At 40.5% G+C, this 18,600-nt stretch overlaps 1 protein-coding gene across 9 annotated transcripts in view; it reads right to left on the bottom strand.

Moving 5' to 3' along the window:
* The window catches only part of YAP1 (Yes1 associated transcriptional regulator), a 197,403-nt gene that overhangs the window by 168,914 nt on the left and 9,889 nt on the right, over positions 1-18,600 (bottom strand). For all 9 annotated transcript variants that reach the window (XM_043504190.1, XM_043504193.1, XM_043504185.1 and 6 more), the window contains 2 exons: positions 8,222-8,388; positions 7,102-7,274 (listed from right to left, as the gene is read on the bottom strand). In XM_043504190.1, the coding sequence (XP_043360125.1) occupies positions 7,102-7,274; positions 8,222-8,388 (340 nt within the window). The remainder of the gene's footprint in view (positions 1-7,101; positions 7,275-8,221; positions 8,389-18,600) is intronic.

The following is an 18,600-nucleotide window of genomic DNA, read 5'->3' as shown; positions in this document are numbered from 1 at the left end:
GCACTTGGCTCCTTTTGGTTTGATGATATCAATTGTAGGATGGGGAAGTTGTCACTTGTGGACTATCATCAAATCTGTGTGCTGTGGACTGGGTCTCTCTTCTAGTACATGGTATTTTAGCAGCAGAGATTCTTAAACTAAATCTTTTCAGATATTACAACTGTATCTTCTAGGGTTAGATGCTTTGTATGAAAATGTTCAGCAGCCTTTCACTTTCAGGTTTCTTAATTCAAAAAAGGAAATTCTAGGTTACCAAAACAGATAGTGAAAGAGGTGTTTTTTTTGTTTTAAATGGGCTAGAAATTCAGAGGTATTTTCTCCTTCTTGTTGGTTTCCTGGAAGGAAATTTTAATTTTCAACTTCAGTGTTTGTTTCTAGTACATAATGCTTTGGAAGCACCTCTATTAAAACTCTTAGGGGGAAGTTGTGACCCTAGTGAAGTCAGTGGGACCAGGATTTTACCCTTATGCTCCGACACATTTATGTGAAAACAAATCTAAGAGCCGCAATTCATTTTTCCTTAAGCATTTTCAGAAGAAATGACTAACCTTGTCCAAAACTCTATCTATTTTTCACACTTAATTGTTAAATTGGGAAACTTCCATATTCCATAACCGGCCATTTTAACCTAGATCTGTTCTCTTTTATAAAGAGGAGAAATGTCTTCACTGATTCATACTTACTTTGAGCTCTATTTATACCTCAGTATCACCATTATATTTTAATATGTTTTCCCACACACAAAAGAACAACCACATGCTTTCAGATAAATTTAGCTGAGATCAAGGAAAAAACAACAACACATGAAATCTCCATGAGTATGAGCACAGTGTGCAAGAAACTGTAACAGCTGCCATCTTAAAGTGAAACTACTCTCCAAAATAGAGATGGAAATCTCATGAGAAATTTAAAGATGCAGTCCACAGAAAATATTTATAAATTAGGAGACCATAACCACTAAATCTCACGATAAATTGTGTTTTAATTTTAATCAGGATATGTTGATAGAGATAGAGAGCATACTTAAAAAGATAATGAACAGAAGTATCTACATTATTTTTCACAGATATGCTGAAACAGAATTTAATTTACACATGACATGAAAGTCTTCAGGTAAACCTAACCAAAATTATGTCATAAAGAACGGATTGGAATCAAGCAGTAACTAGTCTCTGTAACAAATACACTGAAGACCCCAGCACAGGGACTGCAATTCTGACAGACAAATGTGGGTCACACCAGGATAGAGATCCTTGCATAGTATTCTTTCCCCCAACCCTGGGAGCACCTGTCACAGTCTGGTCCAAAAAGATTTATTTTGATCTACTAGAGTTTAGTTTAAAAGTTGTAAGTGAGAGAAGATCCAGTAGAGCTAGACTTTGGGAATAAAGTATAAAAGTAAAATGGCCTATGGAACAGACATTACCAAGTTAGTGATTATTTTGAAAGTCAGTAATTCCGTGTTTATAATTAATTATGTAGAATTACTCTTTCGTGACAATTTAAAAGAAGAGAATTGTACCATCATGAAGATGTTTGTTTATTTTTAAGCAACTTGGAATATAGAAATATGGTTTGGTAAATTAGTTATTTATAACCCTTCTTGATAGTTGTAATTTCCAATGCTTAGTGGATCATCTTATGAAGGGAAGAAAAATTAATAAATTGACCAAAATTATAAGTGATTAAATATTAAAAGGTTTGAAATTTCCTTTTATTAAATAACATTTTGTACTAACTTGAATTTTGGATGGAATAGTGATGGGACTCTCAGAGTTTGTTAGGTACAAGCTGTTGTAAGAAGGGGGGACAGGAGAAGATCATTAAAGGGCTGCCACTTCACGTGTTAGGAGGGCTTTTCTGAAGCTCTTTTAGCTTAGACTAAAGCACCTGTGTGTACACAAACTGAGTATTACAGATACAATAGAAAGAGAATGGGAGAGAAGAAGAAAATTAGATTAGCAATGCAAGTGGGGTCAAGATTATGTACAATTTTAAGGGAAGAAGAAAAGGAGTACTTATGGCACCGATGAAGTGAGCTGTAGCTCATGAAAGCTTATGCTCAAATAAATTTGTTAGTCTCTAAGGTGCCACAAGTACTCCTTTTCTTTCTGCGAATACAGACTAACACGCTGCTACTCTGAAACTTTAAGGGAGAAGTTGAAGGGTTTGCCTCTAAGGATGGAGGAGCTAGGAAGCCAGTGAAAGGATTTTTTAAAAGGGTAACATTATCAGAGCGGGGTTTGAGGAAAACAGGGTTAGCAGCAGCATTTTGGATAAACTGCACATGAAAAAGATACATCACAAAGGAGAACATTATGTGTAATTTGGAAATATTGAAAAGGAAGAAGCAACAAATAAAACTCAGGAAAGAGAAGAGTCTAAAATGACATCATGGTACCAAACTTGGGTGATGGGATTAACAAAGATCTCAGTACCTATCAAGATGAAAGATATGAGCTAGATTCATAAAAGAATGTGGGCACCTACCTGCCACCTTAGGTGCCTAAATCCCAGAATCAGGCCCCACTGGGATTCACAAAACCTGCACTCAGCGGCTCTCAAACATGGTAGACTCCTTATACTCACTCAGCACCTAAATTTTGACAGTAAAAAAATTCCCTAGGAATCTATTTTTCTGTCTCTGCATAAGCAGATTGCAGCCACACCAGGAATCTGGACACCTAACCTCAGAACGATTCACAAACCAGGGGAAGATAAGCATTCCTCTACCTTACTTGCCTGCATGGCCCGATCTGTTAGGAAGCATACTCAGAGCTCACCTCTTGGATTGGGCCCCCCATAGATGCATAAAATGGCTAGGCAGGGATGAGAAGCAGTTGCAGCCTAGTGCTGAATCTAATCCACTGTGCATAAATAATAACGGAATAATTGTGTGTGTATGTGTAGACCCCGGATCCCCTGCACCAATGAATTTTTAATGATATATCCACTATAGAATCACTTCAACAGGAAAGATTGAAGAAGCCTCTTCGCCCAGTGGATCCCTGTTCAGATCCCTTCTCCCTAAGTGGGGGAACTTGAACTAGGGGTCTCCCACATCCCAGGTGGGTACTCTACCCTCTGGGCTTTAAGTTATGAGGGAAGTCCAGCTAGTCTTCCTCCTGCTGCTTGCAAAAAAAAAAAAAAGCAGCATAGACACCTAACACCAAGAGAGGGTGTGAATCTCAGAATTCCAAGCACAGGGACGTCTCCCTGCAGCCTATCTCCCAGAGAGGGATGAGGCTTAGAACACACCCCTTGCCTTGGCATCTCCCTTTGGCTAGATTTTGCAGGAAACCAGCTAGCATGCTGACTCTTGTGAATCCCATCCTGAGGTGCTTATTGCTCCCCATTAATTGCCTATGGAACCTAAGATGCTGAATTCAGGCTTTGTCAATTCCAGTTATTTTCTAGGCACTAGGCAAACCAGCTAGAAATAGTCCAAAAGTTTAGCTATTTAGGTTCTACAGTGACCACCAACCTCTCCTTGGATGAAGAACTAAATGTTTGCATTGGAAAGGCTGCCATTACTTTTAGCAGTCTAAAAGAGCATGGAACAACTCAAAGCTTACCATCAAGACCAAAATGCTAGTGTATCAAGCTTGTTTCCTCAGCATTCTCATGTACGGTGGAAAAACATGGACAACTTATGCTCATCAGAAGAAAAGGTTAAACAGTTTCCACCTACGCTGTTTATGCCACATACTCAACATCAAATGGCAAGATAAAGTCACCAACACAGAGGTTCGTCAAAGGGGAAATTTACCAAGTGTGACAGCCCTGCTCAAGCAAAGACAACTGCACTGGCTGGACCATCTCAGTTGGTTAGAAGACTGAAGAATACCCAAGAACATGCTATACGGGGAGCTATCACAGGGAACAAGAATAACAGGACATCCCAAGCTTCACTATAAAGATAAATGCAAACAAGTTATGAAGGAATTTGGAATTGATCCTGACCAATGGGAAATCTTGGCAACCATTCTTAGAGATTTTTAAGGCCCAGCTTGACAAAGCCCTGGCTGGGATGATTTAGTTGGTGTTGGTCCTGCTTTGAGCAGGGGGTTGGACTAGATGACCTCCTGAGGTCTCTTCCAACCCTGATCTTCTATGATTCTATGATCGTAACAAGTGGTGCCATCATCTCCATCAGGGTATCAAAATCCATGACAGGAGCGGCTCCTACAGCTTGAAGAGAAAAGAGCCCCTAGGAAGCAAGCAGCTCCCAACAAAGATACATACATTTGCAATAAGTGCCAAAGATCATGCAAATCTCAGATTGGACTATTCAGTCACATGAGGCATTGCAAACCATCTGCATTATAGGCTGCAAATCCCACCGTCTCTTGCAGACAAAAGGATGCAAACAGAAGATAAGGATGGTATGCTGAGCATCAGCATACCTATGTTTCTTTGTGAATCTAGCCCATGGAGTTCAGCTTTGGAAAGACTGAGTTTGAGATGGGAGTCCCACTGCCAAAAGGAGATGCCTGACTGGCAACTGAAGAGGACAATGGACACAGAGATTATGGGCAGAGGGCAAAGGCAAGTAAGAAATAAAGGAAAAGAATAGGGAAAAAAAAAGTCTTAGGCTAGAGATGGTAGTTGGTGATCTTGATTAGGACAGTTTTAGTGGAGTGGAGAAGGCAGACTGGAGGGATCAAGGAGTTGAAGGAGAGTAAGTCAAATGAGTAAACAGCATATTTTAGGAGTTGGAAGATGAAAGGAAGGAGAAACAGAATTTCTGTTGTCCCTAAGGAAAGAAGCAAGAATGAAGGTAAGGGAACAAGAAGGAGCAAAGAAGACGATGAAACAGCAGAGGAATGGAATCAAGGGAACAAGTTGAGGTTTAAAAGGTAGATAGTACAAAGGTAAAAGTCAAATCGGCATGAAAGAAGAAGGTAGAACTAGTGAAGGGCTGGGAGTAATTTTGCCAAATAATTTTTTGTTTTAAAAAGTTTTCAAGATCCTGGTCAGAGAAAGCTGTATGAAAAAAAGAGAAACCGAAAAGAAGGTTTAAGGAGAGTTGAAGTTAAAGAAAATCCATCTGGAGATAGCAGCACAGGAGCGGCTCAGAGAGTAGAAGTAAAGCTGTTTAGAAGAAAGAGGGTAGTTGAGAGGCAAAAGAAATGAAGAGTGTGGAGGAACTAATTGTAGTCTTAGCACTTTGTCCAATGTCATTCAACAGCATGGGAAGAGGAACAGCTGTAGTAAAATGCAGAGAGTAAGCTAAGGCTGGGGATTAGAGCAGCAGACAGCATGTTGCGAGTGTGGAGTGAAGGATTTTACAGAAAGGAGAAGATAGAGTTTCTGTTACTGTTAGCTTCTTTCTTGCCATGTTCAGTATTCCTGAGGTGCCCATTTGAATACTCTGTACAGTATTATGGAAACCATATAGCCAAGCACCAAGTCTACACTACTTAAGAAAACAGGTGGGATTAGTTGTGATACTGTAACTAGTTAATAAACTTAATATGTAAAACTATATGCATGTTAAAAAGAATATTCAAAACAATATTTAGAAATAAAAATCTCTGTTTCAGTATCTTCAATCTGTTAATGGGATTGTTTCAATGGCAGAAACTGTCTTAATACTACTTCCCAATGAGAGCTCATTTTGATTATTTCAGTATTATAGAATTGAATCAGTATGATATTGGAAAGCGCTGGAAATTAGAACATTTTAAAATTGTTTAGAGTCGAGGGTAATTTAAACTTAGTCAACCAAAGTGGTTTACAAAAATATTTAAAACAAGAAAATTCCAGCAGGAAAGCAAATTCTCCCAGTTTAATGCCAGATACAGCAATCCTTATTCACAAGTGGCATGGAATTCAATGGAACTCCTTACTTACATGAATAAAGATTGCTTTTTCTGGTATTAGTGTCTAATTTACAGATTGTGTGGCTAGTTTTGATTTTTAAAATTTTGCAGACTACATAACTACGAAACAAGGATTTTTAAATGGTCATTGTCAACCTATGATCTATCATGGACAAACAGAATAAGCAATAGTTAAAAAAAAATTAAATTGATGTGAACACCAGGTGTTGATTCAGAAAATATGGATTAGTCTCAAGTAAAATAGACAAACTCTTTCATTCTCAAAACCAAGCAAGAATGTTCACTTTAATCCATTATGTCAAGTTAACGAGGATCAGATTCTTACCTTTATTGAGCAGTATTTACTCTGAAAAAGTCTCACTGTTTTCATTATGAGTATTTAAAGCATGGGGTACTACCAGCAGAATTAAGCGTGGCAAAAATCAAGACTTAAATATTTTATTTCAGGTGACTGTGAAAGAACCAACGTTTCAACCCAAAAGGACCTTGTTTGGGGATGATTTATAAGACAAACAGAGCTTGATTTTGCAAGATGCTAAGCACTGGTCCCGATCCAGCAAAATTATTAAGCGCATGCTTGTAGGGACATAAATTGTCCCATTGACTTGTTTTATATATCCTTTATTGCTTAACTTCAGTGGGATTATTCACATCCCTAAAGTTAAGCATGTGCTTAAGAGTGTTGCTGGATCAGAGACAAAGTGCTCAGCACCTTATAGGACCGAGTCCAAAATGCAAAAATAAAAATTTCCATTGATATCATTTTACTTACTTTCAAACAAGCTACTTTGAATTGTGAAAGCTACATGCACCAGAGGATAGGATATGACTCAGAAGTCTATTCTCCTGAGAGTAAAATGTTAAGCTCAGAAAAAAATAACTTTCTTAGGAATTTATATATTTCCACAATTAGTTGATGTGATTTTATCTATTACAGCTAGAGCACTTAATCTGATTTCAGTGGTATTCCCCATTTTCAGTATGTAGAATAATCACTGGAACCAGTCAAATGGAAACAAACTATACTGCAAGTATTTATGTGGCAAAAAGTTCCTATATCAGAGAGTTGCCATTATAACTGTATTATTTTGCTAGTGAATCATTAATGTTCTGTTTCAACTTATCTTTGATCTTGTTGCACAAATTATATTCATAAGATTCAAAGAGCTTAATATTCAAAATGTGCACATGTAATTCTATGCACAGCTGCACATGTAAAATTTTTTATACAAGATTCTAAATGCAACAACCTTACCTTACAAGATCTTTATATAAAGCCTTTGTAGTTTCTAAGTATGGACTAAGCACATCTTCAAATTGACAGAGAGTTCCTCCAAGGCAAAGATGCTTAAAAAGACAGAAGAGAAACTCCTCACGATTTGACTGGCTGAATAAATCAAAATGGTCAGAATCTTCCAGAAGCAAAACCTGAAAAGGGGCAAGAAAAAAAAAGTGTCAATTTCATTTTCTAATATGAAATTAAAAAAATAAACAAATGCAGCTATTTTGTTGTATGTTAAGCACAGAGACTGATCATTTAGGAATTTCCATTATTTACATATAAAATATGGGAAACTTTTTCAGTCAGGCAGAAATCCTCTACAGTGGGAGCAATTTGTACTTACATATTTTTCATCTGAAAAATGCATTCATAGAATCATAGGACTGGAAGGGACTTCGAGAGGTCATCTAGTCCAGTCCCCTGCACTCATGGCAGGACTAAGTATTATCTAGACCAGTGCTACTCAAAGTGGTGGTCCATGGACCGGTGCCATCGACTGCCAGTCTGCGCGCACGTTGGAAAAAAAAATTGCCGGTCCCCCACATCAGATAGCTTGAGAAGCACTGATCTAGACCATCCCTGACAGGTGCTTGTCTAACCTGCTCTTAAAAATCCCCAATGATGAAGATTCCAGAAACTCCCTAGGCAGTTTATTCCAGTGCTTAATTACCCTGACAATTAGGAAGTTTTTCCATATGTCCAACCTAAATTGCCCTTACTACAATTTAAGCCCATTGCTTCTTGGCCTATCTTCAGAGATTAAGCAGAACAATTTTTTCTCCCTCTTCCTTGTAACAACTTTTTATGTACTTGAAAACTGTTATGTCCCCTCTCAGTCTTCTCTTCTCCAGACTAAACTGGGAATTGTGAGGACAAATCTAAATAGTTGCATCTCTAACTTTTGGATTTGGGTAAATGCTTTCCTATTCCATGCAGTAGGGGTAACTGTACAACATGTCAGTGAAATACCTATGCAAAGTCTGAGAATTACTTAGCTGTATGCTTTGTGGACAGCCACAGTATGGAAAGAAGTGCTTGCAGTGACTGACAGAGGTATGAAAACCACTGAGAAATTCTTAAATGCTGTACTGACCTTTCTTAACTCATCTGAGATGGGAATGCCATCATAATAGTCATCATAACACTTAACAATATAGCCAGTTTCTCTAACAACTCCTTCAGAGTACAGTTGGTCAAAAAATGACATGGAAACTTGTGTACAGGGAATAACCATGGCTTCAGTTTTTTTCACTTTGGTACCTGAAAGATGACAGAGTCTTCATTAACAGGGAAAACCTGAGGTGAAATACAGGATAATTTCCTCTTATTAATGGTTCCACAAAAATTCAAGATACATTTTCCACAAGTGAACACAGCATGCACATAATTACTCCAAACAAAACCATTTTGAGTAATTTGTAATGTATGCAATTACAGCTAAAACAAACAAACAAAAAATACAATAAACCATATTTAGGAGCTAAACGTTTTTAGAGGGAGAGACAAGTGTGCAAATAGCTGTAATGTAGCCTTGTATTTAGACTAGTTTCACCCCCGTGCACTTTTTCCTGAATAAATAAAGACTGCCATGGACATTCTTGGACAAGATATATGGCAGCTACATGGGGAAGTATGTAGAGCTAGGTCCCATCCTGGAATGTTTTCTTCATCATGTCCAGCCTTAGAAGTTCTGAAGAGCAAACTCCAAATTTGAAGGAGCAGGGTGAAAAAGTCCCTAGCCACTGCCAAGATCCAACACACTTAAAAAATATGACGTTTAGCATTTATATTAATTGAAAGCTAATACGTCATTTCAGACATTTTACCATTAAAAAAAAGTCAAGACATTTTGAAATGTTTCTTAGCTTATAAAAGTGCCTTGAACTTTTTTTAACCCACCACAGATCATTGTTTCATTATCCTTTTATGCTAAGAGTGACACAAAAATCTATAAGACATGAGACAGTATTGAAGTTTGCTGGTGACCTCTCTGCAATCATAGGAAAAGGCAGAATACTTACCAGTAACTGGAATTTGGAATACAGTGCCTCTGCAGACCCACACCATAGTCACATACTACACTTAGGAAAGATATATCAAAATCATAAATACAAAATGGGGAATAACTGGTTGGCTGTTAAAAAGAATCTGGGGCTTGTAATGGATCACAAATTAAACATGAATGAAGAATGTGATGCAGTTGCAAAAAAGGCTAATATCTTTCTGGGGTACATTAGCAAAAGTGTCATATGTACAAGACAGGAGGTAGTTGTTCTGCTCTATGGCTCAGGCCTACAGTGTCCACTTCTGGGGGTCTCACGTTTAGGAAAGATGGATAAACTGGAGAGCGTCCAGAGGAGAGCAACAAACATGATAATAGGTTTAGAAAACCTGACCTATGATGAAAGGTTAAAAAACTGTGCATGTTTAATCTCAAGAAAAGAAAACAGAGGAGGGACCTGATAACAGTCTTCAAATATATCAAGGGCTGTTCTAGAGGATGGGGATCAATTGTTCCTTGAGTCCACTAAAGGTAGGATAAGAAGTAATGGGCTTAATCTGAAGCCAGGGAGATTTAGGATAGATATTAAGAAATGCTTTCTAACTAGATCAGGGATGGGCAAACTTTTTGGCCCAAGGGTCACATCGATGTTACAAAACCATATAAAGGGCCAGGTAGGGAAGGCTGTGCCTCCCCGAACAGCCTGGCCCCCGCCCCCTCCCACTTCCCACACCCTGACTGTCTCCTCGGAACCCCGACCCATCTAACACTCCCTGCTCCTTGTCCCCTGATCACCTCCTCCTGGGACCCCTACCCCAACCCCCTATCCAACCCCCCCGCTCCCTGTCCCCTGACTGCTACAACCCCTATCAACAGCCCCGCTTCCTGACAGGCCTTCCAGGACTCCCACCCTTATTCAACCCCCTATTTCCCATCCAACCGCCTCCTGCTCCCTGACTGCCCCCCTTATCCAACCCTCCCCCACCATGCTGCTCAGAGCAGCAGGAACTCGCTGCCTGGCAGGAGTGGTGGGCCAAAGCCCTGGCGGCGTGGTGCGCTGAGGCTGCGGGGGAAGGGGGACAGTGGGGGAGGGGCCAGGTAGCCTCCCTGGCCAGGAGCTCAGGGGCCAGGTAGGACGGTCCCACAGGCCAGATGTGGCCTGCGGGCTGTAGTTTGCCCAACTCTGAACTATATGGATAGTTAAGATCTGGAATAGGCTTCCAAGGGAGTCTGTGAAATCCCCATTATTGTCCATTTTGAAGAAAAGATTCGACAAACACCTGTTAGGGATGGTCTAGGTTTACTTGATCTTGCCCCAAGACCGTTCCAGCCTTACATTTCTCTAATTCTGTGCCGTGCTTGGGAGGCACTATTAATTAGCCATCACTTGCTGCATCTGAGAATCCTAATGTTTCAGAACCAGACTAGAAAAGGTTACGTCCCTGTACCCATCTTTGATTCCTCTCTGTTTCAAAGTGTCCTTAAAGGGAATCCCAAGAAGAGATAAAGAGGGTCACTGTGGCTCTGCAGAGGGAATTAATCCAGAGAACTTACATTTCCACTGAGTTTCTACCTTTTCTCCTTCATTAATTGCCTCTGCAGATCCCTGCCACAGGGAATTAACCAGTAGAATCACAATCTAGGAAGGCTATGGACTGTATAGTTAACAGATAATTAGGTAGTGCCCTATGGAATTGAGGATCTGAATTAGCTGGAGTCAGAATCTCCAGCATCACCAGAGAATAATCAAATGCTTTGTGAAGTTGTGAAATTCACTCCAAGTAACAACATGGCAAATTTTAAGAATAAAGACATTCCTAAAAGAGGCAATGGACACTGACATCTCTGACAGAATACACATTTAATGTATCTAATAATGATCCTCCACGCTGATCATAATACTTGCAAAGTATGGCCTGTTTAGAAAGACTGACTCAAAAGAACATTTCCCTTGGGTTTCTCCTTATAAATTATATGGAAAATTTATGAAAAGATTTAATTTTTTCCAAATAGTAACTAAGTCCCTTTTTAACATCTAACCCATGTAAATTCACCTCACTTACCAGATCATCATACAATTCCTTTTGTATTTTTTCTCTGTGTGAAAATGTGCTACCACTTAGGCAAAAGTTTGGCATGAGATTTCACAATCACCTTATCAAGGAACAGGGAGCAAGGAACATCAGCTTTAAAATTTGCAACTTCTTTGCTCTCCTGCCTATCAATAATGCTACCAAGAAGGTTGTCTTTCAAGAAAAAAGCTGTAGAAGATATTCCCTTTGCAGTTCTCTGAGTGAATCAATCACTCTGGTAAGAACCAAAATTCAAATCCAGGGGCTGAGATTTCACAAGTCACTGAGAATAAGTTTAATAGACCTAAACCGGCCCCCGCTCCCTCCCCCCCCCCCGCAAAAAAAACCCAACCTCCCCATTTTTAGTTCCCAATTGAACTCCCATTCGAGTCAATAGGAGTCTTTCAAATGAAATTAATAGTAGTTGAATCAGGCCTCTACTTAGATGTAGTGAGACTGAAGAACCAAACATTGATATGTGGTAGGCAGAATTAGGTGCTAAATAACTACATATATAAAAGTAAACCTGCATTTTTCAAAAATAAGCCTAAACATAGGGAATGGACAAGTCTTTGTAGCTCCAAATTGTTAGACCACAGAAAAAATATCTACTCCAAAATATATAGAATCATAGAAATATAGGGACCTGAAGAGGTCATTCTAGTCCATCCCCCCACATTAAGGCAGGATTAAGTATATCTAAGGCCATCCTTAACAGGTGTTTGTCTAACCTGTTCTTAAAAACCTCTAATGACTGGGATTCCACAACCTACCTAAGTAACTTGTTTCAGAGGTTAACTATCCTCACAGTTAGACACTTTTGCCTGTTACCCAACCTGTATCTCCCTTTCTGCAAACTAAGCCAATTACTTCTCATCCTATCCTTGGTGGACATGAAGAACAATTCATCATTGTCCTATTTATAACAATATTTTACATATTTGAAGACTTCCATATATGACTTCCTCATAGTCTCCTGAAATCCAGGAAAAGTTTTCTAAGCTTGTCAGAAAGACAATAGATGTTCATCTCCTAGGCATTCAGAAACCAAACTGACAATGGTAGGTGATAAGATTAAAGACTGTAATGGAATCTCCTCTCCATTTGAGATATGAAACTAACTGATGAGACTTAGAATTCTCTGGACAGGACTAACCAATCTGATTACCACCCCAACAAACATCAACAGAATGGGGAGAGATGGTCTTCTAATAACTTTGCAGGTAGGAAACAAAAAAAAAAAAACAGGTATAGTACGGGGCAAGGCCTTTTTTAGTCTCCACTTCTGGGACATTTGTATAATAGAGTACCACAAATAGCTTTACTTCTGCCAGCAACATTGAATCTCATCAGCATGGGGTACATCTTCTAAAGTAGGGATCCGCAGAAGCAAATCAAGAACTGGATGTGTGAAATATATCTACCACATCCTAAATTCTCATTCTTCAATTTTAAATAAGAAAATTGATAATTAGCCATCCCCAAATAAAAGCCTCATAAGGCGCTGCTTTTTTTTTTTTTTTAAAGGAACATCCGGCACATATGACCAACATTTGAGGTTTTGTTTTTGTGTACTCATGTGCATTGCTGTTTTCAGTGCAAATTAATATTTATAAAAACATGTGATTTAAAACTTAAGTAAAACCATGTATCCAATGCTTATATTAGGGTTAAACTGGCACTATTTTAAAAACCAAGATTCACCATGATATTTTGTGGGTTCAAATGACATGTAAAAACCATTTCAGCGAATGAAAATTGCAGTAGTGGTTTATATTGATAACTTTTCTAATTTTAGATTGTCTCTCAAAAATTTTAAAAACACGGGGTCTATAGATGACTGTCATTATAGCTTGAAAAATCCATTCTGTATGGGGCAACTGGGAATTTTTTCCAGCAAATGCTGCCAGCTTCTGCAGAATTTAAGCTTTTATTAAAACAAAACAAAAACACCCAACAGGTATTTCTAGTCCTTTGAAGATAATTCTGCAAATGTGAATTGAGTTTAAACAGATGCAGTGATCTCTCCTTAAGTCCGTTTTGACAGACACGTGCAGTGCCACTATTACTACAAAGTGAAAACTGCTGGTTAGTTTTTACTGCTGCTATTCAAAACTTGTGGGCAGAAGTGAAATTGACAAGAATCAGATCAATTAGTCTTTGCTGCTGCTGCTTAGAAAAGCAGGGAGCAGTAGGCAGGCAATAGGGACAAGAGCTTTTTAGAGAGTGTGAAAGGGTAGGAATACCCCCATTAAAGCAGCCAGGAGACTGGCATGAGAGAGAAAAGAGAGAAAAAGAGAGAAAAATATTTATCTTACTTTGCAGCCAAAAGGGGCAGGAGAGGGGAGATTCCAATTTATCTGACACCTCAAATGTTAGTAGGAGGCTGATATGAAAGATAGAGTTCCTAAGCAGAGTCCTAGGACAGCATCCTAATAGGAATCCCAGCAGTTCCCACTTTACCAGCTGCTGGGGAGTGATGAATTGATTCCACACCTGAGCAATGCTCTGAGCAGTAAAAGTCCCCACATTTTTGCATCATAGAATCATAGAATATAAGGGTTGGAAGGGACCTCAGGAGGTCATCTAGTCCAGCCCACTGCTCAAAGCAGGACCAGTCCTCAACTAAATCATCCCAGCCAGGGCTTTGTCAACCCTGACCTTAAAAACTTCTAAGGAAGGAGATTCCACCACCTCTCTAGGTAACCCATTCCAGTGTTTCACCACCCTCCTAGTGAAAAAGTTTTTCCCAATATCCAACCTAAACCTCCCCCACTGCAACATGAGACCATTACTCCTTGTAGTCATCTGCTACCACTGAGAACAGTCTAGATCCATCCTCTTTGGAACTCCCTTTCAGGTAGTTGAAAGCAGCTATCAAATCCCTCCTCATTCTTCTCTTCCGCAGACTAAACAATCCCAGTTCCTTCAGCCTCTCCTCATAAGTCATGTGTTCCCGTCCCCTAATCATTTTTGGTGCCCTCTGCTGGACGCTTTCCAATTTTTCCACATCCTTCTTGTAGTGTGGACTGTCCAAAACTGGACACAGTACTCCAGATGAGTATAGTATAGTATCCAATGTCGAATAGAGGGGAATGATCACATCCCTCGATCTGTTGGCAATGCCCCTACTTATACAGCCCAAAATGCCATTGGCCTTCTTGGCAACAACGGCACACTGTTGACTCATATCCAGCTTCTCATCCACTGTAACCCCTAGGTCCTTTTCTGCAGAACTGCTGCCTAGCCATTCGGTCCCTAGTCTGTACCGGTGCATGGGATTCTTCCGTCCTAAGTGCAGGACTCTGCACTTGTCCTTGTTGAACCTCAGCAGATTTCTTTTGGCCCAATCCTCTAATTTGTCTAGGTCCCTCTGTATCTTATCCCTACTCTCCAGCGTATCTACCTCTCCTCCCAGTTTAGTGTCATCGGGGAACTTGCTGAGGGTGCAATCCACACCATCCTCCAGATCATTAATGAAGATATTGAACAAAACTGGCCCGAGGACCGACCCTTGGGGCACTCCACTTGATACCGGCTGCCAACTAGACATGGAGCCATTGATTACTACCCGTTGAGTCCAACAATCTAGCCAACTTTCTATCCACCCTATAGTTCATTCATCCAGCCCATACTTCTTTAACTTGCTGGCAAGAATACAGTGGGAGACCAAGTCAAAAGCTTTGCTGAAGTCAAGGAACAATACGTCCACTGCTTTCCCCCCATCCACAGAGCCAGTTATCTCGTCATAGAAGGCAATTACATTAGTCAGGCATGACTTGCCCTTGGTGAATCCATGCTGACTGTTCCTGATCACTTTCCTCTCCTCTAAGTGCTTCAGAATTGATTCCTTGAGGACCTGGTTCAGGATTTTTCCAGGGACTGAGGTGAGGCTGACTGACCTGTAGTTCCCAGGATCCTCCTTCTTCTCTTTTTTAAAGATGGGCACTTTATTAGCTTTTTTCCAGATGTCCGGGACTTCCCCTGATCGCCACGAGTTTTCAAAGATAATGGCCAATGGCTCTGCTATCACATCCACCAACTCCTTTAGCACTCTCGGATGCAGTGCATCCGGCCCCATGGACTTGTGCTTGTCCAGCTTTTCTAAATAGTCCCGAATCACTTCTTTCTCCACAGAGGGCTGGTCACCTCCTCCCCATGCTGTGCTGCCCAGTGTAGTAGTCTGGGAGCTGACCTTGTTCGTGAAGACAGGAGGCAAAAAAAAGCATTGAGTACATTAGCTTTTTCCACATTGTCACTAAGTTGCCTCCTTCATTTAGTAAGGGGCCCACACTTTCCTTGACTTTCTTCTTGTTGCTAACATACCTGAAGAAACCCTTCTTATTACTCTTAACATCTCTTGTTAGCTGCAACTCCAGGTGTGATTTGGCCTTCCTGATTTCACTCCTGCATGCCCGAGCAATATTTTTATACTCTTCCCTGGTCATTTGTCCAATCTTCCACTTCTTGTAAGCTTCTTTTTTGTGTTTTGTGATCAGCAAGGATTTCAGTGTTAAACCAAGTCGGTCACCTGCCATATTTACTATTCTTTCTACACATCAACATGGTTTGTCCCTGTAACCGCAATAAGGATTCTTTAAAATACAGCCAGCTCTCCTGGACTCCTTTCCCCCTCATATTATTCTCCCAGGGGATCCTGCCCATCAGTTCCCTGAGAGAGTCAAAGTCTGCTTTTCTGAAGTCCAGGGTCTGAATTCTGCTGCTCTCCTTTCTTCTCTGTGTCAGGATCCTGAACTCGACCATCTCATGGTCACTGCCTCCCAGGTTCCCATCTACTTTTGCTTCCCCTACTAATTCTTCCCGGTTTGTGAGCAGCAGGTCAAGAAGAGCTCTGCCCTAGTTGGTTCCTCCAGCACCAGAAAATTGTTCCCTACACTTTCCAAAAGCTTCCTGGATTGTCTGGGCACCGCTGTATTGCTCTCCCAGCAGATATCAGGGTGATTGAAGTCTCCCATGAGAACCAGGGCCTGCAATCTAGTAACTTCTGTGAGTTGCCGGAAGAAAGCCTCATCCACCTCATCCCCCTGCTCCAGTGGTCTATAGCAGACTCCCACCACGACATCACCCTTGTTGCTTATACTTCTAAACTTAATCCAGAGACTTTCAGGTTTTTCTGCAGTTTCATACTTGAGCTTTGAGCAGTCATACTGCTCCCTTATATACAATGCAACTCCCCCACCTTTTCTGCCCTGCCTGTCCTTCCTGAACAGTTTATATCCATCCATGACAGTACTCCAGTCATGTGAGTTATCCCACCAAGTCTCTGTTATTCCAATCACATCATAATTCCTTGACTGTGCCAGGACTTCCAGTTCTCCCTGTTTGTTTCCCAGGCTTCTTGCGTTTTTGTATAGGCACTTGAGATAACTCGCTGATCGTCCCCCTTTCTCAGTATGAGGCAGGAGCCCTCCCCTCTCATGCGCTCCTGCTCATACTTCCTCCTGGTATCCCACTTCCCCACTTACCTCAGGGCTTTGGTCTCCTTTCCCTGGTGAACCTAGTTTAAAGCCCTCCTCATTAGGTTAGCCAGCCTGCTTGTGAAGATGCTCCTCCCTCTCTTCATTAGGTGGAGCCTGTCTCTGCTTAGCACTCCTCCTTCCCGGAGCACCTTCCCATGGTCAAAGAATCCAAAGCCTTCTCTCCGACACCACCTGCGTAGCCATTCGTTGACTTCCATGATTCGACGGTCTGTACCCAGGCCTTTTCCTTCCACGGGGAGGATGGACGAGAACGCCACTTGTGCCTCAAACTCCTTTATCCTTCTTCCCAGAGCCACGTAGTCTGCAGTGATCCGCTCAAGGTCATTCTTGGCAGTATCATTGGTGCCCACGTGGAGAAGCAGGAAGGGGTAGCATCCAAGGGCTTGATCAGTCTCCATTTACAAGATTTAGTACTTTGATTACTAGGAATCTGGTAAAATTTGTGTGTGCAGGGCACTGGGGGGAAGGGGAGAAAATGAGCAAGAGAGAAGGAGCGATTAATGGGACCATTTAGAAAAGGAATACAAAGTGACAGATTTTAAGCCAGAACAAGGCAAAAAAAGTATGGGGAGGAGGTAGAGATACAATGGGAGAAAAGTGAGGAAATAGCCATTGAAAGACAACACAGGAAAGGATACGCTGTGATTATGAGACAGGAGAAAATAGAGTGAAGCCTATAAAAGAGACGATTGCTAGAGCTAAAATAAGTTACCTTGTTAAAATGTATAAATAGAAAGTTGACCTATTCCAATGAAATTCAGCACACTGCTGATTTCTTTTCTTTAAAAGGGTGTGGCTTTGGGTGGGCATGGCTTGTAGGTGCAGATGCAAAGGTATTTTCTGCCCTCCCTCATAGGTGTTGGCTGTTTGGTAATTTTTTCAGCCCCTAGCCAAAATCCACTTACTACATCAGTTACCCTAATGATCCAGAAACAGTCATTCATTTCCCAGGGAATAGATGGAGCCGTTGAATCTATATTATCAACTCGGATAATAGCAGATAATAAAATTAGAAGCAAGAGACAACCCTGGCTTAGCCAGGAGAACTTCAATGATCTAAAAATCAAAAAAGAGGCTTACAAAAAGTGGAAACTAGGTCAAATTAAAAAGGATGAATATAAAAAAATAACACAAGTATGAGGAACAAAGTTAGAAAGGCCAAAGCACAAAATTAAATCAAACTAGTTAGAGACAAAAAAAGGTAACAAGGAAACATTCTACAAATACATTAGAAGCAAGAGGAAGACCAAGGACAGGATAGGCCCATTACTCAATAGTGGAGGGGGGGGTGGGAATAATAACAGAAAATATGGAAATGGCAGAGGTGCTTAATGACTTCTTTGTTTTGGTTTTCACAAAGAAGGGTGGTGGTGATTGGATGTCTAATGTAGTGAATGCCAGTGAAAACGAGGTAGGAACAGCAGAGACTAAAATAGGGAAAGAACAAGTTAAAAATTACTTGGACAAATTAGATGTCTTCGCGTCACCAAGGCCTGATGAAATGCATCCTAGAATATGCAGGGAGCTGACTGAGGAGATATCTGAGCCGTTAGAGATTATCTTTGAGAAGTCATGGAAGATTCCAGAAGACTTGAAAAGGGCAAATATAGTGCCCATCTATAAAAAGGGAAATACGGACAGCCCAGGGAATTACAGACCAGTCAGCTTAACTTCTGTACCCGGAAAGATAAGAGCAAATAATTAAGCAATTTATTTGCAAACATCTAGAAGATAATAAGGTGATATGTAACAGTCAACATGGATTTGTCAAAAACAAATTGTGTCAAACCAACCTGATATCTTTCTTTGACAGGGTAACAAGTCTTGTAGATAAGGGGGAAGCAGTAGATGTGGTAGATCTTGACTTTAGTAAAGCTTATGATACTGTCTTGCATGA

This window comes from Dermochelys coriacea, chromosome 1 (genome assembly GCF_009764565.3).
Source record: "Dermochelys coriacea isolate rDerCor1 chromosome 1, rDerCor1.pri.v4, whole genome shotgun sequence".
NCBI classification, from domain to species: Eukaryota; Metazoa; Chordata; order Testudines; family Dermochelyidae; genus Dermochelys; species Dermochelys coriacea.
The sequence above is the reverse complement of the archived record's forward strand: the minus strand, read 5'-3'. Positions and strand labels throughout refer to the sequence as shown.